This window comes from Ailuropoda melanoleuca, chromosome 12, assembly GCF_002007445.2.
Source record: "Ailuropoda melanoleuca isolate Jingjing chromosome 12, ASM200744v2, whole genome shotgun sequence".
Classification (NCBI taxonomy): domain Eukaryota; kingdom Metazoa; phylum Chordata; class Mammalia; order Carnivora; family Ursidae; genus Ailuropoda; species Ailuropoda melanoleuca.
Genome location: NC_048229.1, coordinates 9,933,547 through 9,952,762, shown reverse-complemented (window position 1 = coordinate 9,952,762; position 19,216 = coordinate 9,933,547). Strand labels below are relative to the sequence as shown.

At 53.1% G+C, this 19,216-nt stretch overlaps 1 protein-coding gene across 5 annotated transcripts in view; it reads left to right on the top strand.

Annotated features, from left to right (window-relative positions):
• The first annotated feature begins 4,524 nt into the window (after nucleotides 1-4,524).
• The window catches only part of RASAL1 (RAS protein activator like 1), a 29,221-nt gene continuing 14,529 nt past the window's right edge, over nucleotides 4,525-19,216 (top strand). The window contains exons 1-6 of one of the 5 annotated variants that reach the window (XM_034672440.1): nucleotides 4,525-5,236; nucleotides 9,307-9,363; nucleotides 11,813-11,926; nucleotides 12,065-12,192; nucleotides 16,960-17,089; nucleotides 19,117-19,198. In XM_034672440.1, the coding sequence (XP_034528331.1) occupies nucleotides 5,172-5,236; nucleotides 9,307-9,363; nucleotides 11,813-11,926; nucleotides 12,065-12,192; nucleotides 16,960-17,089; nucleotides 19,117-19,198 (576 nt within the window). In that variant the 5' untranslated portion in view covers nucleotides 4,525-5,171. The remainder of the gene's footprint in view (nucleotides 5,237-9,306; nucleotides 9,364-11,812; nucleotides 11,927-12,064; nucleotides 12,193-16,959; nucleotides 17,090-19,116; nucleotides 19,199-19,216) is intronic. The other 4 variants (XM_034672437.1, XM_034672438.1, XM_019806016.2 and 1 more) reach the window with 4 other exon arrangements.

The following is a 19,216-nucleotide window of genomic DNA, read 5'->3' as shown; positions in this document are numbered from 1 at the left end:
TGCCCCAGGCCTCAGCAGTTCTGTTTTAAATGGCCCATTGCTCTTAGGTCCCCTGGGGGCTCCCCTGCCATGCTGCTGAGGCACAGGTCCCAAACCCCCACCTATGTCTGTCCCCACATCCTGAGAGATAGGGTGAGTGGGGCTGCTGCGTGACAGCAGGACACGACTTCTCGGCTGGCCTTGCCCTTGACCACAGCGCACAGCTCTGGAAATATCCACTCTCCCCACCCCCAGGTCTCATGCTTGGGTGGTTTCCCTCTTCCTACTTCTCCATTCCAAGGCGGGGGCGGGAGGGGGCACCTTGGGGAGTAGGGCTGAGGAAGGAGGAAGCAGGGGGGGTCAGAGTGACAGACGGATACCTTGTTTCAGGCTGCGGGAGGAGGGGACTTTTTGCTTCCTCGGCAGCCAGCCCATGGGAGGGGTTTGTGGAAATCCTGCCCACTCCTCCCACCGCAGCCTCCTGTCCTCCGTGGCTCCCGGCCCAGAATCCTGCCCGGCGATCACAAATGGGGCTTTGTGTTCCCGAGACAAAGAACACGCTCCTCACCCCCAACCTGGGCCAGGGCTTGAGTGCCTTGCCCCAACCTTGGCCTCAGAAGGGATAGTGCCACTTCCCAGGAGGGGAAACTAAGGTCTAGAGACAGACAGGTCTGTGGAGCCAGAGAAGGGGTCTGGCCCTGGTTTGGGGGTGGAGGTGGCGCAGAGAGGCGATAAGTTGGCAGTGGTGATGCCGCCATCCTAGGCACTGTGGGGAGAAAGGAAGTAAGAAATAATACAACTATTATCGCAACGAGAGAGGCCCGATTCCAGCCCTGGAGGGGAACAGAATTCTGTTTAACCCCGCGAGCGTGTTTTCAGTCTTTCTTATGTGCCAAGCGGTGTGGGAGGCGTGGCATGAATCAGACATTGTCCCTGACATTTAAGAGATACAACGAGCCTGTAAAATACCACAAAACAAGAGAACAGGAGACCAAGGTCACAGAATGGTGCCAACAGGCAGGGGTGAGGGAGGCGGGGAGTGGTCTCGACTGCCTTCCCGGAGGCTGTGGGCCATCAGCAAAGCCGGGGCAGGGGTGCTTTCAGAAGTGGGAGGCAGCGCAGAGCATTTTCTGATGAAAAAAAGCAGCACATGTCATCGTGTCTAGGAAAGCCCTCTGCTGCTGCCCTACTGTGACACTTGCTTTACTGTCTGCGTATCACTTCCTACCTCCTACTGACCTATTTCGTCAGCAGCGAGCGACTTTTGTCAGTTCCCCACGCTCCTGAGAGCCCCAGGAGAGCAGGGCTGGGCCGTCTTGTACCTCGCTGTATCCCCACTGCCTGGGACACAGTAGGCACTCAACACAGATCTACTGAATAAAAGGAATATTCATACAGAGACTATACATATAATATTTTGTGGCATCGTGTTTCCCCCATTACTTATATTTTCTTTTTTAGCATTTTTCCTGTCCTTCCAGGTCTTCGAGCATATCCTTTTTAACAGCCCAGTCGTAGTCCCTGACATTGACACGACATTGTCTGTACTTTGTTAGCCCCGCCCCTCCACATCTTTATTCACTTGTATGGGTGGGAGATCAACAAGGAAACGGGAAACGGAAGGGAAGGGCTTTGGAAGGCAGCTTAGGGCGAGGGCACTGTGGGTGTGGGGTGAGGGGATAGGAGTAAAATCTTAAGAATATTGAGTTCAGGAGTGGTGTCTCAAAGGGGAATCTGGTGTGGTGTTAAACTGACCCTCCCACCCCACCCCCCACATTATAGAATTTGCCAGTTTCCATGGGGGTAAGTTCTGCCGTGGACAGTTTCACGTTCCCGCTGTGGCATTGCCGAACACGTGAGATGGAACACGGCCATCCCTGACCTTGGGATCTCTCGATCAGATTTCTCGGCTGAGATGCAAAGCCCCAAATTCTTCTTGCGCAGCAGCCTGGAGCCTCTCTGGCTACTGAGATGTGGTAGCCCCATCCGTCCCTGGAATTCGGGGTGGGGCCTGGTGTTCCACCTAGGGCAGCTCGGGGTCAGACACAGCCTTGGGTTCAGGATGTCCTACTATGGCCATGACTCTTACTGAGCCCTGGTTGTATGCCAGGCTGTGCCAAACAGCTGACTTTTTCTTTATCCCATCCTCACACCCAGGCGATGAGGTGGGTGCTGTTGTTATCCCCAATTTACAGATAAGGAAACCGAGGCTCCCAGAGGGTCTCCAAGAACACCCAGCTCATAAGGGTAGGTGCCACAATTCAGTCTCAGGTTGGCTTGGCTGGGTGCTTGAACCTCTGCTCTTACCCCCTGAGCTCAGGGCCTGTCTCCTGCCACTTTAGGCTTTTTGCAGCACTTGTATGCATCCCAGGGGTGCTAGGCTAGGTAGAGAGCTGCAAGAAGATGGTCATGGGCTTGTCTTTAAGGGCTTAGAGGAAGGGGAAAGGGAGGAGGCTAACCATTTCTTGAGCATCTATGTGCCAGGAATGATGCCAGGTGCCTTACACTGACTCTGGATCGACTCACAACAACCGTGAGAAAGATGAGACCCTTCCCACATGACGGCCCAGGTTTGGGTGCTTGTGAGCCCACCCTCCCCTCTCTGAGCTGGGTAGTCTCCAACAGGTCACACTCCTTCTCTCCGCCCCCTTCACCCTTTGGTCCCTCAACAGGAGCTGCCCTGGGAGACCTCAAACCCTCTGCTAGTTTCAAGTCAGAGCTTCTCAGAACAACAGGAAGTGGCGAAGCCATTTGGAAAGTTTGAGGACTGTGACCACAGCCCCAGGCGCATTTCAGGGTCCAAGGCCGGTTATTGGACAGGTGACAGAGCTAGCTCCGTGGAGGCCTGGCTGGCACATTCCATAGCCTTCATAACCTCCCTGGGGACCTGTGGAGGGGACTCTGGGAATGCGACTTCCTGCTCAGCTCCGGAAGACTGGCCGAGTTGGCTGGTGGCGGGTTAGGCTGGCATCCCACATGGCCCCAGGACCGGGCCCCTCATGTTCTGTCACGGGTCCCTGGGAGCCGGAGAGCCTATCTGAGGTCTCTGCAGGATCTCAGAAGAAAAAGGGTTAGCCTAAAGCTTTCACCTAGGTGGGGGCAGGAAAAGGACAGGGAGCCTGTCTTGAAGTAACATGTACTTAGCCAGTACCGTTTTCCCCTGGTAAGGATCGGGGGTGACTAGTGAGGCCGCTGGAGGGGATTGGTGGTTAACACTCCCTTGGGGCTACCGTGGTTCTGGATTCGACCCTGGATCGCCTCTCGTACCCTGCTGAAGGATGCTGCAATACTTCTAAGCCTTGGGGCCAGCCCTGCTAGACCCATATCCCAGATGGGGTAATGGAGGCCCAGTCTTTGGAAGTTGGAGGACTCAGCAGACAGTGGCCAGCTGGGGAGAGAACTCCAGGGATCGGAATCCCTTACCAGCTTGGCTGGGGTTCTGATTGGGATGTCAAGGAGGGAACTTGGGAGACAGATCACTGGTTACTCCTTGTGGCTGTTCCAGGCCCTCCTGGTCCCGCCAGTCTGGGCGTCGGCTGTGGTAGTCATTCAGCTGGGGCCTTCCCATTGGTGCCCAGCCCTGGGCTGACCAAACTGAGTCAGGCTTGATGGCAGCTCTTCCAAGAACTCTCAGGCGGGTAAACAATAAACTCATGGGAAGAAATAGTGTAAGTATCTGCCGTGGGACAGGCTCTTCCTGTCGCATTGTTTCAAATGTGTTTTTCAAACTTCCAAGTTTTGACACTTGAAAAATGTACAAACCTGGAGCTGAGGAGCAGAGAAAAAGAGAAGAAGACCTCTGTCTGGGGATGGAAGGGTATCTTGGAAGGCTTCCTAGGAGAGGTGACATTTGAGTTGTGCCTCGAAGGACAAAAATAATGATAATAGCAAACGCCTTCTAGAAGCTTCTTACGAGCCTGTGATTGTTTTGAGACCTGTATCTGCTTCTTTCCAGTCTGGTTTATCTCATCGAATTCTCTCAAAACCCTGTGAGCAGAATACTATGTTATTCCTATTGTACAGATGACGAAAGCAAGCCACGGCGCAGAGAGGTTAAGTGACTTGCTCAAGACCACACAGCTAACAAGTGGTGGAGTCAGGATTCCAATCCAGGAAGGCAAGCCAATTACTGCCTGAGCCCTTCCCTAGCTATCTAATCCCTTTGAACCTGTTTCTTTATCCATAAAATGGGGGCGATAGTGCAATAGTACTTAGTGCGTAGAATTATGGTGAGGACGAAGACGATACAATCCCCGGAAACCGCTTAGAACAGTGCCTGGCACACAGTCAGTGTTCAAACAGTTGTAGATGACTTCTGTCACTGCTCTCGTGGTTAGCGTCAGGCCTCCCCTCCCCCTCCAGCCGCAGCCGCCTCCCCCGCAGTGCCAGTCCGTGACGTGGGAGCTGCCGCTCGCACAGTCTGGGTTTAATTGGAAACTAAAGGAGAGGGAAGGGGATGTTCAGGGCCCCTCCCTTGACTCTGAACGGACCCGCCACCCCCACCCCGAATGTGCCACTCCCTCCTTAGCGACGCCTCCCGCCGGCCGCGGGTACTGCTCCCGGACAGGGCACGGAGCTGGGACCGAGGAGGCGGAGCCGGGATGCGAGGCAGGGGAGGGCCAGGGAGGTGCAACTGTGCTGGAGGGAGGGCAGGCAGGGGACAAGCTGTGTCTTCTGAACCCCATGCCAACTCACCACGAGCCACCGGCCACGCCCGCCCTGGCCATGGGCTGCTCCCCACCTGGCAGTCTCTGCGCGCCCAGGTCTCCGCGGCCGGTGCGCTCCGGCGCACTTGCTTGGGGTGCCGACAGAGGGCGCGCGAGGGGGCCCGGGGACGGGCGGGGGACACGCGGGAGGCGGGATTGGGGGGAGGGCCCTGGTTTGCCCCTCCCGCCCCCGCCCGCCCTCCTGGAGCTCCAGACTAGGAGGCCAGAGCTGCGGGTGCCCCCGGCGCGCTCGGCTTCCTCCGTGCACCGCTCCTACCTGTAGAGTCCGAGGGGCTCCCCCTCCCCAGACACCTATTCTTTCTCCTCCGGAAACCTCCCGCCTTGCTACCCGCGTCTCGCATAGGCGGCGCTGGGACCCCGGGACGGGGCGTCAGGCTCGCAGCTGGTGACATGTAGACGTCCCCTCCGTGGTCCAGCCTCGGCACCTGGGCACCCTTCTGCCCGTAAAGTTTGGGGCTGGGCGCCATGGCCAAGAGCAGCTCCCTGAATGTCCGCGTGGTGGAGGGCCGGGCGCTACCCGCCAAGGACGTGTGAGTACCCCCGGGGGAGTCGCGGGTGAGGGGTGCACCGACATGGGATGAGGCGGGGGTAGCCCGTTCCGCATGCCGGGGAGGGTCGGGGAGATGGGCAGGGGGTTCTTGTCTAAGACACAGTATTGGTGCAGATCCGCCTTCACGGGGCTAAAACCCCATGCCCATCGCTGTCCTATCGGAAAGGGGCGCCCAGACTTAGCAGATGCGCCACCTGCCCCCAGGAAGGGGGGTGTCTTTGTTCCTGCGATGTACGAAAGGGAACTGGAGGGTCGGATTTTGTTGGAACTGGGGAGGGTATCGGAGGTGGGGGGAATCTCTTCGTTAGTTCAGGCCGGTGCCAGACGTGGGGCTTCTCCAGACCAGGGTGGGTGCCTATCAAAAGAAGCCTGGGAAGAAGGCCCAGAGCGCTGGGTGGCCCCAGTATTCCTCTGTGTGCATCTGGTGTTTAGGTTCAAAGACAGTCATCAGGTGGCCCCCCAACCAGGCCTGGGGGAAACTGGGGTCCTCTGGACTCAGAGCCCTGAGCTCCCCAGCGAGGAGCTCCCTGTGTGGGCCTTCCCTGGATGCTGAGCCTCTTGAAGAACCCCCCCCCCCGCCGCCGTAGCACCCTCTCCAGCCAGGTGTGATGGGGCTGGAGGACCCTGGGGCTCCTGTTGGTACCAGTCCTTGGCTCTGCTTCCTCTAGGGCTGTCAGCAGTTGCCGGATCAGCAGACCGTGGCAGGAGGGGGTCTCCCTCCTGCTTGGCCTGGAGCCCGGAAGGGGCTCTGAGGTGTCAGCACCTGGAACAGGTGTGGGATCCTTGGCAGGACGTCAGCTGTGTGACCTTGAACCTGGTCCTCTTGGGTCTTGATTTCCCACCTGGACAATGGGAGCTCTGGACAGGAGCTGCCCAGCCCAGAGCAGCTGTGGGGGGTGGAGAGCCTGTTAGGATTCACCCCGTGGCCAAGGTGAGCAGAAATCTGAATTCTGAGCCTTTACTCAAGTTGAGATGAGGGCTTAGCTATGCCCTGACCCCGCCAGCTGTGGGTCCCCAGCGAGGGGTCTCCCGCCTTTGATTTTGTGAACCTCACCCCTCCCCAACCCTGGGCTGCTGGGAGCAGTTTTAGCTTCCCCTCATCTTCATCAGCTACCCCCGAATAAGCATGCACCTGGGATAGAAGCAGAGCGCTGGCTGTGTGAATGCAGCATCTGGACAAGCCCCTGCTTCCCTCCTTCTGGGACACCCTGTCAGAGCCTCTGAGAATGACATTCTCGAACTGTCGAGGCAGTGAGGCCAGGAATGGGGGCCTGGAAACTGCCGGAGGGCCGGGGGTGGGGTGGAGTGGCCTCCAGAAATCAGGTTTCCATCTCCCGGTCCTGGGTGAGGGCCATGAGGGAGTGGCGGGTGCTGCGCTTGGCCCCGGACACGGCTCTCAGGGTGGACATGGCTTGTGGGGTCGACGGGATTCGCAGGGCTCCTTCTGCCTCTCCTGCAGAGGGATTTAACTCATATCTGGTTCCTCCACTTCTTGGCCACCCTTTCTCCCCCAAGTTCTCAGGCCAAGGTGAGCCCCACAGCAAGGGTGGGAAGGAGTCACTAAGCCCTAGTTGGGGATCCAGCCACCCTGCCTCAGTTTCCCTAACTGTTGGCTCCCTTCTTCAGAGGGGCTGTCCTCAGAGTCTGCTGGGATCTCCATACCCATGGAGACTCTTAGATGGGGGTGTGTTCTCTCTCTGGTCTCCTAAGGGAAAGGGCCCAGACTCGTCCTGAAGCCTCATCAGATTTGGGGGCAGGGTCTGACCTGACTCTGGAGGAGGCCTCCACTGACAATTTTTGAGTATTACCCTTATTAATAAGAGCAGCTATAAGTCATCCAGGGCTTACTCTGGGCCAGGTCCTAGCTTAACACTTCCTGTGGTCCTGTGAGCATTTCCATTTTATAAATGGGAGAAAGAGAGGCCCAGAGAGGCAAAATCGCTTGCCCAAGGTCACACAGCTGGGATTTGAGCCCTGACTGCTCCCGTGCATAAACCACCCTGGGCAGGCAGTGGCCGAGGGGCCTTCTTTCCCACACTTGAGTTGGGGCAGGGCCCATGGGAGAGGTCAAGGGTCTGGAGAGATTGAGGGTCTGGAGGGGGCACCCCTCCTGCCACTGCTGCCTTCTACCTGATGGGAGCCTGATAAGGCCCTTGTGCGTCAGAGCTGTGGAGCCGACGAGAAAACTTGGCTCCCAAGAGGTGCCCCAGGGTCAGTCCTGGTTGATGGAAGGGGGCGTGTCTCCCAGCTCTTTGCTAGTGGGATCCCAGCCAATCTTCCTCCACATCTGCTGTTGGGGAAACTGAGGAATGGGACCGTACCTAAAAGAGGCTCAGGGATAGAGAACCCAGCCAGAGAACTGAGATATAGGGGTTACCCAGCCAGAGGCATCCCGGGGCATAGAGCCAGATTAGGAAACTGAGGCTCCCAGGGTTACTCAGCCCAGTGGGTTTGAGATAGATTCAGAAGGGGAAACTGAGGCCTAGGGCGCTACTCAGAAGTGGGTTCAGCGGTAGAACCCAGAAAAGAGTGCAGGGACACAGACCACCACCCAGCCTGAGGTGTTCAGGGATAGAGGCCTGATGGGGAAGTGGAGGCACTGGAGCAGCCACACAGAGGGAGCTGAGGGTGGGAGTCCAGAGAGGAAACTGAGGCACAAGGAAGGACTCATCCAGCAGACAGGACTCAGATGGCAGCTGGGTCCTTGTGCCAGCAACTCCTTCCCTGAAATCCTGGGGCATTTGTGGATTGGTGACTGATTGAAGGTGGCAGAGAGAGAGGAGGGGTGGGGGCTGGGGCATCAGAAGAGGGGGCCACTTGGGGAGAGGATTGTGAACTGGGGCGAAGGTGACATTTGTTAAGAGCATGTGTGCTGAGCCCCACAGACCTGGGTTTGAATCCCAACTCAGTTGGGGGGTTGTGGGAAGGAGGATACAGGTCCTCCCCCAAGGAGCTCACAGTTCAGAAGTTTGAGGGAGCCATGGAGACAGACACTAAACACAGAGAGAAACAGGGAGCAAGATGCCTTCAGGTGCCCAGAGGGATCGGAGGTCAATTTTACAAAGGACAGAGGTGGCCAGGGATGGGCTCTCTGAGGAGGTGACTTTGGGGCTGAGGTTTGAGTAATAGGACTGAGCCAGCCATGACGAGATCAGGGACAGAGTGTCTCAGGCAGCTGCCACAGCAAGTGCAAAGGCCCTGAGGCTGGACTGAGTTTGGTGGAAGACAAAGGAAGCCCGTGCAATGGGAGAGAGGGAAGATGAGGGCCCTAGTGGACAGCTTGGGAGTGGGCTGGTAACTCTTATTATGAAGGGGGGATGGAGCTGGCTTTGGTTGGCTCATGTCTCCTGCCTCTTCAAGGGGCTGCAGCACATCTGTGCTGTTGGTGGAGTTTTGAGATCTGGGTGCCCTGTTCTGTGCCAGCAGAGGGGCATCCCCACCAGGCTGAGCACTGGGAGTCCCCTCCCCAGGGAAAGTCCCGTGGAAATGAAAAGCTGGTTGGCAATGCTTTCCCCAGGGTGTTAAGGCTCCTGGAGGAGAGCTCTGGGGTCAGCTGGAGATGCAGCCCACCATGCTTTATCTCCTTTTGTTCCTCCGGCCCCCCTTACCCCCCCCCCCACGAGATGTGTGTTCACGTTATAGAGAGGAAAAAGCAGCACACACAGAGAGGAGGGGGCTTGCCGGGTTCCACAGCTGGCAGGCGGTAACACTGCAATGCCTGTCCAGTGCATGCCGTGGACCATGGCTCCAGGCTTCCTGGAACCAGCCCTGGGAACTTTCTGGCCTCATGCCTCAGTGTTCTGTCTCTGTGAGTGGAAGCCCAGAGAGCCCGTGCACGGGGGTCGGGCATGCAGTGGGTGGGCTGTGCCCCATGGCATCTCCTGCTGGTCCCCTGAGGTTCTGCCTCTTAGCCCGACTTGCTGTGTGACCCTGGGCTACTCCCCGCCCCTCTCTGGGCCGCAGTTGCCCCTATCTGTACATGAGGGTGGGTTGGGACCGCCACTCATGGCTGCCCTCTCAGCCTCCCTCCTGAACGTCCTCCTCCTGCAGGTCTGGGAGCAGTGACCCCTACTGCATCGTGAAGGTGGATGACGAGGTGGTGGCCAGGTGAGGAGAGGAGAGGCTGGGCTTGCGGACAGAGGAACAGGGCAGGGGATGGAGGAGGAGCTCCTTCTAGACCTGGGGAGTCTGGGCGCAAGATTGCACGTGGAAAAGAGGAGCCAGGCGAGGACAATGCTTACACCGAGGATGGATGTGTGGGGCTGTCAGTGGATGCTTGGTGCTTTGCTCCTCTCGGGACAGACAGCTGGGGCTGCCAGCTCCCCTCTCCCCATCCTGACTGGCCGACACCTTCCCCCCCGGACCAGATGATGTCCCTGCCAGTGTCCCGGGGCTGACTCAGCAGCTGCCAGCCTGTGCCTCCCATAGTGGCCTCCCCGGAGGCGGGCACCTCACGCTTGGCTGGGCTGGCTGGTTCCGGGCCTGCTGGGTGCTGCGGGCACCAGGGTGTGTGTGTGTGTGTGTGTGTATGCGTGCCCAGCTGGGCCTGCTTATGAGTGTGTGTGGGGGTGGTGGAGGGCTGATGTGAATGCCTGTGACCACATGTGCATGTCCCTGGGAGTGTGCGGTTCACAGGCTCACATTGTGTACCGGTGGGGGGTGTGTGTGTGTGCGTGTGTGTGTGTGTGTGTGCACACCCGTGGGCTGCCCTGCATACACACGTGAGCACCAGTGTCTGCTTGTTTGGTTACACAGACGCCATCGTGAGGACGTGAGCATGTTTGGTGAGTGAGAGAGTTTGGACGGGGGTGGAGGGACACGGGCTGGGCTGTGGTTGGCTCCCACCCCCGCAGGCCTGAGTGGTGTGGGTGGGCAGGTGGGCGGGTGGCTGAGGCCTGGGTTCCTATGGAGACAGCAGGATTCAGGATGCTTCTGGGGCTGGTTCCGGTCCGGATGGGCTGAGAGCGGGGGGTGGGGTGCCCACATGGGTGAGGGTCAGCCTGCAGCACCCCAGCTGACCCCCTCCATTGTTCTCTATGTTCATGCTGCCGCCTCCCCACACGCTGTGGGTCCACCCCCAAACCCACAGAGAGATTCTCTGTGTGATCCCAGGCTGCTGTCTGCCCATCTCTGGGCTCTGAAGAGGGACTTCCGGCCGGGAAAAGGCCAGGACAGGGGGAAGAGGGTGTTTGGGAAGAAAGGTCCATCTGACAGTGGTCTGGGGTAGAGGGCAGAGTGCGCATCTCCGTGTGCCTACGCGTGTGTATGTTCACACTCTGTTGGGGAAGAGTGTGGGGGAAGGGAAGGGAAGAGTGGCAGGTATATGACCCAATTTTGCAGCCATAGATTTGGGTGTGTCTTCATTGGGCAAAGTGGGTTCCTCATTCCCTTCTGGGTAAAGGGAAGTGCATGTACAGGGGCGTCTGGGTGAAGATGCTCTGTGTGTGTGTGTGTGTCTGTTTCTAGGCTTGCTTTGGTCCCTAACCCTCCTGTGGTTCCCTCTTGCTTCCTGAGTGCTCTGGCTCCTGCTGACTTCATGGTCTCCTGGCCTCTCACGCTTCCCCATTTCCCATCCAGCACCTTCCTCTTCCTCAGACTCAACAAGCTCACTCCTGCCTCAGGACCTTTGCACATGCTGTGCCAGCCATCTTGTCCTCATTTTCTCTTCCCCCTTTGCCTGACTAGCTCCTGCAGGGAGTCTTTTCTGACTCCTCCTGTCCACACCCGCAGACCCAGCCAGGTGCCACTGAGCTCACCCCAATCACAGGACTTCTCTCACTGTGTTATGTGTCATAAGAGCTCAGGAGAGAGCACCTGCCCACTGAAGGGGGCTCTGTGGCGGCAGGGACCTGGGCACCTCTTCCACTGATTCTCCATAGCCCACAGGCTTGGCACACAGCCAGGGTGTTTACGGAGTGAGTGAGCGGATGGGTGGGATTTACATGTTGTCGGTTACTGTGTATATCTGCCATCTATCACTCTGTGTGTGTGTGTGTGTGTGTGTGTGTGTGTGTGTGTCTGTGTGCTGGACATTTTTTTGGGTCTGTGTGTTTATGTGAATGTGTCTGTTTTCTCTGTATCTACATGTGTCCATATGTAGAAACAGATGTGCATTTCTAGAAATTTCTGAGGATGTATTTGTGTATCTGTGTATACGGGGATGTGTGTCTGGCTTTCTTGGTGTATCTGTGTCTCTCTTTTTGTGTGCATCCTTGTGGAAGTGTGTGTGTGTGTGTGTGCATGTGTCTACGTAGGTCTCGGGACATGTGAGTGTTGGGGTTGCTGGGTGTGTATTTGTGTTTTGTTTTTGTTTTTTTAAGTAGCCTCCACACCCAGCATGGCGCCCAGTGTGGGGCTTGAACTCATGACCCTGAGATCAAGACCTGAACTGAGATCAAGAGTTGGACGCTTAACTGACTGAGCCATCCAGGCGCCCCTCTGTGTGTATATTTGTGATATGTGTGTGCGGTTTGTGTGCATGTGTGTGTCTGGGTCCCCAGGTGTCCTCTGCCTGTATGGCCCAAGGGTCCCCAGCCCCCTGTGCCCTCTTTTCCAGGACAGCAACTGTCTGGCGGAGCCTGAGCCCCTTCTGGGGGGAGGAGTACACCATACATGTGCCCCTGGATTTCCACCATCTGGCCTTCTATGTGCTGGACGAGGATACAGTGGGGTGCGTGTACTGGGGACCCATGTTTGGTGACCTGGGGGAAGGCGGGATGCCCGGGAGCAAAGTAGCCACCCAGCCGGCCCTTGATGCCTGCTCCTGCTACTCAGTGACTTGGACCCTCCCCTGCCCGCCTTTCCACAGGCGCGACGACATCATTGGCAAGATCTCGCTGAGCAAGGACGCAATTGCAGCCGACCCCCGAGGTGGGCGAGGGGCAGCACCCTTCAGTTGGGCAGACGGAATAGGGGTGGCCATGCCCACGTTTGCAGGCACGTAGCAAGTGGCACGAGGAAGCAGTCTTCAGTGGAAAATTATTTCAGTTGTTGACCTTTCTTTCTTCCTTTCTTCCTTCCTCCCTCCGTCCCTCTCTTTCTTTCTCTCTCTTTCTTTCTTTCTTCCTTTTTTCTTTCTTTCTTTCTTTCTTTCTTTCTTTCTTTCTTTCTTTCTTTTTCTTTCTTTCTTCTTCTTCTTCCTTCCTTCCTTCCTTTCTTTCCTTTTCTTTTCTTTTTTCTTTTCTTTTCTTTCTTTCCTTTTTGCAGAGAGAGTGAGAGAGAGAACACACACACCCAAGTGGGGTGCGGGAGCAGCAGAGGGAGAGGGAGAGAGAGAATCTTAAGCAGGCTCTATGCCCAGCATAGAGCCTGACATGGGGCTCAATCTCACAACCTGGAGATCATGACCTGAGCTGAAACCAAGAGTCAGATGCTTAACCGACTGAGCCACCCAGGCGTCGCCATCAGTTGATTAAAAATTTTTTTTTAAATTTAGTTTATTTATTGAGTAGTTAATTACTTTACATACTTCAATATTCGAAAGGTATAATTAGTGGTGAAACTGTTCCTCTTAACCCAGCTATTCCATTTTCGTTTTCAAGGTTGTCAGTTTCTTGTATGTCCTTCTAGAGATATTTTATTTTGTTTTATTTTATTTTATGTTATTTTATTTTATTTATTTTTAAAAAGATTTAATTAATTTATTTGAAAGAGAGAGAGAACACAAGTAGGGGGAGAGGCAGAGGGAGAGGGGGGAGCAGACTCCCTGCTGAGCAGGAAGCCCGACATGAGGCTCGATCCCAGGACCCTGAGATCATGACCTGAGGCGAAGGCAGACCTTAGCTGACTGAGCCACCCAGGCGCCCCTAGAGCTATTTTAAATAGGCAGGTGTATGGCGTACTCCTCCCCCCAGAAGGGGCTCAGGCTCCGCTAGACAGTTGCTGTCCTGCAAAAGAGGGCACAGGGGGCTGGGGACCCTTGGGCCATACAGGTGGAGGACACCTGGGGACCCAGACACACACATGCACACAAACCGCACACACATATCACAAATACACACACAGAGGGGCGCCTGGATGGCTCAGTCAGTTAAGCGTCCAACTCTTGATCTCAGTTCAGGTCTTTTTTTTTTTTTAAAGATTTTATTTATTTATTTGACAGAGATAGAGACAGCCAGCAAGAGAGGGAACACAAGCAGGGGGAGTGGGAGAGGAAGAAGCAGGCTCATAGCAGAGGAGCCTGATGTGGGGCTCGATCCCATAACGCCGGGATCACACCCTGAGCCAAAGGCAGATGCTTAACTGCTGTGCCACCCAGGCGCCCCTCTCAGTTCAGGTCTTGATCTCAGGGTCTAAACCTATTTTAAATAGGTTTATTTATTCCAAGTGGTTTACATGAATCAACTCATTTAATTATGGTAATAACCCTGTGAGGTAGGTACTCTTTTTCTGCCCGCTCCATAGGTGAACATCCTGAGGTTATATGGTTTGCCCGAGATCACGAAGTTATTAAGTGGGATGGCCGGGATTTGAACCAAGGTTGTCTACCTCCAGTCTGGGCTCTTAACACGGCACTATATGTGTTTCATTCTCTGCTATTGCAATGGCAGCGTGTTACACTCACTGTTCTGTACCTTGCCTTTCACTTCACCGCATATCTTGGAGATCTTTCCATATCGGCGCCCCAAGAGCTTCCGCATTCTTTGATCTTTGACTTCATGGCACTCCATTGTGTGGATGTATCATCATTTATTTGGCTGGTTCCCTCCTGAGGGGCACTTGGGTGGTTTACTGTCTCTCCCTAGTTCAAACGGTACAGCCATGAATAGCCTTGTAAAAATGTGATTTCACACATGTGCAGTGATATCAATCAGTCTGATAAATTCCTAGAAGTGGATTTGCTTGGTCATGGAGTATCCATATTAGCACATTAGAGAGTTATTGCTAAGTTACCCTCTTTGGGGGAGGTAACAATTTGCCCACCCTATACCTTTGCCCAGCAATTACCAAGCTCTTTGATCTTGTATCTGATAGGTAAAAATTGCCTCTTTGTATAGGTAATTTTGTATTTCTCTATGAATGAGATTTAAAGCCTCTTTACATATTTAAGAGTCACTTTTTTTCTTTTTTGTTTGTTGTTTATTTGCATTGTATGTGCATTGCCCCTCACTGGGTTGTTTGGCTTTTCTTATTGATTTGTAGGAGCTCTTTACATATTAGGGAAATTTAACTCTGTTATATTAGCTGCAAATAGTTTTTCTCCCTTTGTCACTTATGTTTTTGCTTATCATTTTTTTCTATGTATAAAATTTATTTCTTTTTCTCTAGTTCATCTTTTTGTTTTTACAGCTCTTGACTTTTGTGATACCTAAAAAGGCCTTCCCAACTCTAAGATAATTTTTTTTTACGTGATTCCTCCTCACAACAATTTGTTTTCCTTTTTTACATTCACTTGGAATTTATCCAGATTCAAGGTATGGAGAGGTATTGAACTTTATTACTTGTGTCTAGATGACTACTGATTGTCTCAACGTCAGTAATTGAATGATGTATTTTTTCATCAGTGGGGATATGTTGAAAGCCTACATGCTGATTATCATAATCACTGCTCCTATTTAATGAGGGCTTACTGTGTGCCAGGCATGCTACTAAGCACTTTATATTTAGTCTTCACAACACCAAGTGAAGTGTGCACTAGAATAATCTTGAATTTATGGCTGATGGGAAATGAGGTTTGGCGAGGTGAGGGCACTTGCCCCTCCCAGAAGTTGCAGAGCTGGGAGTTGAGTCCAGACTGTGCCTGCTTCCAAAGTCTATGTTTTCAACCTGCCCACTGAGTTGTACCCGTTGTGCCTCAAACATCCATCCAAGGGGGTGGAATTAGATGAATGAAGTAGGAGGCCAAACTCTAAGAGCTTATGTACCAGATAGAAACAAAAAATATGTTCACATAGAGCAAGGAGCAAGGAAAAAAAAGGAAACTATCCATGTGTCTGAATGTGGGTTCTTTTTATTTTTTAAGCAAGACAGGAGTGTGGGGGTGGAGGCATGTGGAATATCTCTGGCAGGACAGTGGATGAGGATAAGAGGAGAGTGAAGGCTAGAGAAGTCAAAGAAGGCTTCCTGGATGAAGGGGAATGAGTTGGTTCTTAAAGGTGCTTCGAGAAAGACAGTAAGGCATGTCTCTGTAGATTCTCTTCTAGGGTCAGGTGTAGGCCAGGCCAGATGGAACACTGGGTGGGTCTTGATTGGAGAAGGTTGTAGGTGTCAGGCTAAAGTCTGGACTTTCTTCTGGAGGCACTGGGGAGGCATTGAAGGTCCTTGAGCAAGACAGTGAGGAGAGTGGGGCCATATTATCAGAGAATGGAGTGACAGGAGAGATTAGATACATTTTCAGAAGATCTCTGAGCTGCTTTGTGGATACTGGATCACAGTGGGACCGGAATACATGTAGGAGATCAATTAGGAGTCTGTTGCCGTAGTCAAGTGAGAGGAAGCTGATGGCATCCTGGATTTGGTGGTAGCCGTGAAGACAGAGAGAGGTGAGGTGGCACTGTACTTCATCACACACACAAGGAAGTGGGCCACCATGAGCAAGAGTTAGCAGACACAATAACCACTGAATTTGAACCCATGAAGATTTTAGATTTTATAGTTATGATATACAGAATTTTAAAAGGAATAAAATATTTAAATAAATAGAAATATAATCACCAGAAAGGCCCTGCAATAATCATAATAAATTAAAGCAATACATTAAAAATAGATTTGAAAAAGAACCAAATTGAACTTTTATAGAGAAAAAGTAGTCATTGAAATTGAAAACTGAGTGGCTGAGTTCAACAGCAGATCATTCAGAGCTGAAGAGAGAATTAGTGAGCTGGAAGAGAGATCTGAAGAAATTATTTAGACTTTAGCCCAGAGAAACAAGAAGAAAAATATAAAAGAGAAGTTCAGAGACATAGAAAATTAGAAGGTCTAACATCCATTTAATTGGAGTCCTAGGAGGAAAGAGTAGAAAAAATTGGAGAGAGGAGGTGATAAAAAAAAATTGATGACCTGGAATTTTCCAGAACTCAAGGAAGGACATGATTCCATAAGTAGAAACAGCACAACCCACAGTAAGCAGGATTAAATAAATAAATAAATAAATAAATAAATAATCCTTACCTGCCCATGCTGTGAAATTGCCGAATATCAAACACATAGCCCTTAAAATTAAAGAGAAAAGATAGACCATTGACACGAGATCAGTGATCAGGCTGAAATGACTTCCCAACAACTATAATGGCAGCTAGAAGTCAGTGGATGATATCTTCAAAGTATTGAGAGAAATGAGAGAGAGAAACAGAAGTTGAAATTGACTTGACTGATTCAGGCAGGGAGAACTGCCTGGACGGAGGCTCAGAGGTAGGAATCCCCAACATTTTTGTGAGGGGAGAGTATGTTGGGATTAAATGATGGAGGGTTTTGTATACCAGGGAGAAGTGTGCGATGGTACAGGGTGAAGGGCATTGGCCTGTACTGCCCACATTCAAATCCCAGCTCTGCCACTTCCCAGCCGTGCGATCACATGCCAAGCTCTTCCTTCACTGTGCCTCGTTTTCCTCGTCTGCAAGCGTGGATAATCACAGTACCTACATCAGAAGGCTCACATGAGACGTCCATGACTTAATACACATTTAATGTTAATTGAATGTTTAAGTTAATGCAATGCCAGTGTCCGGTAGGTACTTACTAAATGTGAGCACCTGTGCCCTGCAGGAATTGATAGCTGGATCAACCTGAGCCGTGTGGACCCAGATGCCGAGGTTCAGGGCGAGATCTGCTTGGATGTACAGATGCTGGAGGATGCGCGTGGCCGTTGTCTTCGCTGTCACGTGCTCCAGGCCAGGTATGGTCATAATGGGGGATGGTGCGGGGTAGGTCTGAGAATGAGCAAGAGTTTGCTGGATTCCCCTAGCGGTCTTGGTTTTTGAGACCACCTCACTCCTGGGGCACTTCTGGGCTCACAACCAGGATCTCTTGTAGGCAAACAGTCCAAGTTCACCAGGTTTGCACGTTCCTGGGGTCAGAACACGAGCAAAATCCTTGCTGGGTCCCCAGTGACCGGCAGCTGAAGGTCAGACACTCAGGATGGCCAGACAAAGTGTGGAGGTGTATTAATCAAATTGTAAGCGAGAGATACCCCAGTTCATACTAGCTTAAGCAGATTGGCTTGGATGAATGACATGCAGCTTCAGGCATGGCTGGATCCAGGTGCTCAAACAGTGACATCAAGGATCTGTAGACATAGATTTCTTGGCTATCTTTTGTGTTAGCTTCATTCTCAGGCAGTCTCTCTCCAGTTGTGGGCAAAGATGACCCCAGCAGCCCCAGGATGGCATCCTACCAACTTGGCAGGTCCAACTGAAGAAAAATTTCCTTCATGATTTCCAACTAATGTCCTGGGACTGATTCTTATTGGCTCAGTCTGGGGCACGTACCTATCTCTGACCCAATTACATGGACTCCGATGGGTTAGGCCTGAGTCCCACACCCACTCCTGGAGTGGAGAGAGGGATCAGCCTACCTAAATCATGTGAGCTGGGAGTGTGAGAGAGGGATAGGTCCTCTCCCAAAGAAACAGGAGAAGGAGGACAGATGTAGGACCAGGTCGTGGGATATCCATCTTCCCTTCTGCCTATTCATCATTCAGTAATCCCCTCCTCTCTTCCTCAGCTCCCCCATCACTTTTCTTCCCTAAATGCTCCCATGCCTTTCCCCCCTCTCATCTCCCATCTTGTCTTTCTGCCTTGTTTTCACACCTTACTCCCCCAACCCTCACTTTTAGACCAGTCCTCACTCAGGTTGGGGAGGATCTCTATTTCTGGTTTGCTGTGTGACCTTAAAGCTTTTTCTTGCCCTCTCTGTGCCTTTCCCACCATCTCCAGATTTCTGTCTCCAGCTGGGGCTCCCTGGAGTCTGGTTGAATTACTGGGGTCACAGAGGACAGGCACAAAGACTGAGCGTGGGATAGGGGGTTCTTCATCTGCTTTGTGCCAGTGGCCTCCGCCCCAGCCACAAGGCTGTGCAGGATCCTTGCAAGCAGGAGAGGGACTGATTGCTGTCGCTTAGCAACTGGGCTGGCTCCTAGGAAACCAAAGAAGGCTTTGGATGCCAAACGGGTGGGAGAGGAGCAGCAGGAGGAAGCAAGCAGCCCCTGGTGGGGGACTTGTCACTGGATTTGGGGGACCTCAGGAAGGGGGGATTGGGGAAGCTGACTGAGGTGAGACTTTCAGGTTGTCGTGGCAACCAGAGACAGGGGGTCCTTGTCTCAAACCTTTTCTTGGGTCCTAGGTAGGGTGTGGATAGGAGTATTTGTTGAATGAATGAATGAATGAATGAGCACTAACATCCTGCCAGCTGCTATGCTAAGCCTTTTATACACATCATGTCATTTAAGCCTTGGCCCTGTGAGGTTGATCTGTTATTATTTCCATTTTCCAGATGAGGAAACTGAGACTCAGGGTGAGGAAGGGACTTTTCCCAGTGTCACTCAGCCAGTGAGTGGTGGAGCCAGGCTTTGAACCCTGGCATCTGGTCTCCTACCCAGGGGCTCCAGGGAAACTGAGGCTCCCTTCCCACTCCCCACTGCATCTTCACCTCCTGGGCTTTCTGATTTAGGACTTGACTTTCTGGTGCCTTGGTTTCCTTATCTGGAAGATAGGGGCATACTAGGGCCTCCCCATAGGGTAGCACTGGTCAACAGGAAGATACTGGGCTTGGACGGGCAAGGTGAGGGGTGCCCCTTGCTGGGTCCCTATGGTGAAGGCCAGAGGCATTTGAATGATCTATCCTGAACCCCTTTTCCAAAGTCCAGCTTGGGTATTGGTCCTCAAGGGTCCTGCATCCCTCACTCCTTTCCTCATCTGTCCCCAGGGACCTGGCCCCCCGAGATATCACCGGCACGTCTGACCCATTCGCACGTGTGTTCTGGGGCAGCCAGAGCTTGGAGACTTCAGTGAGTGGTGGCGTGGAT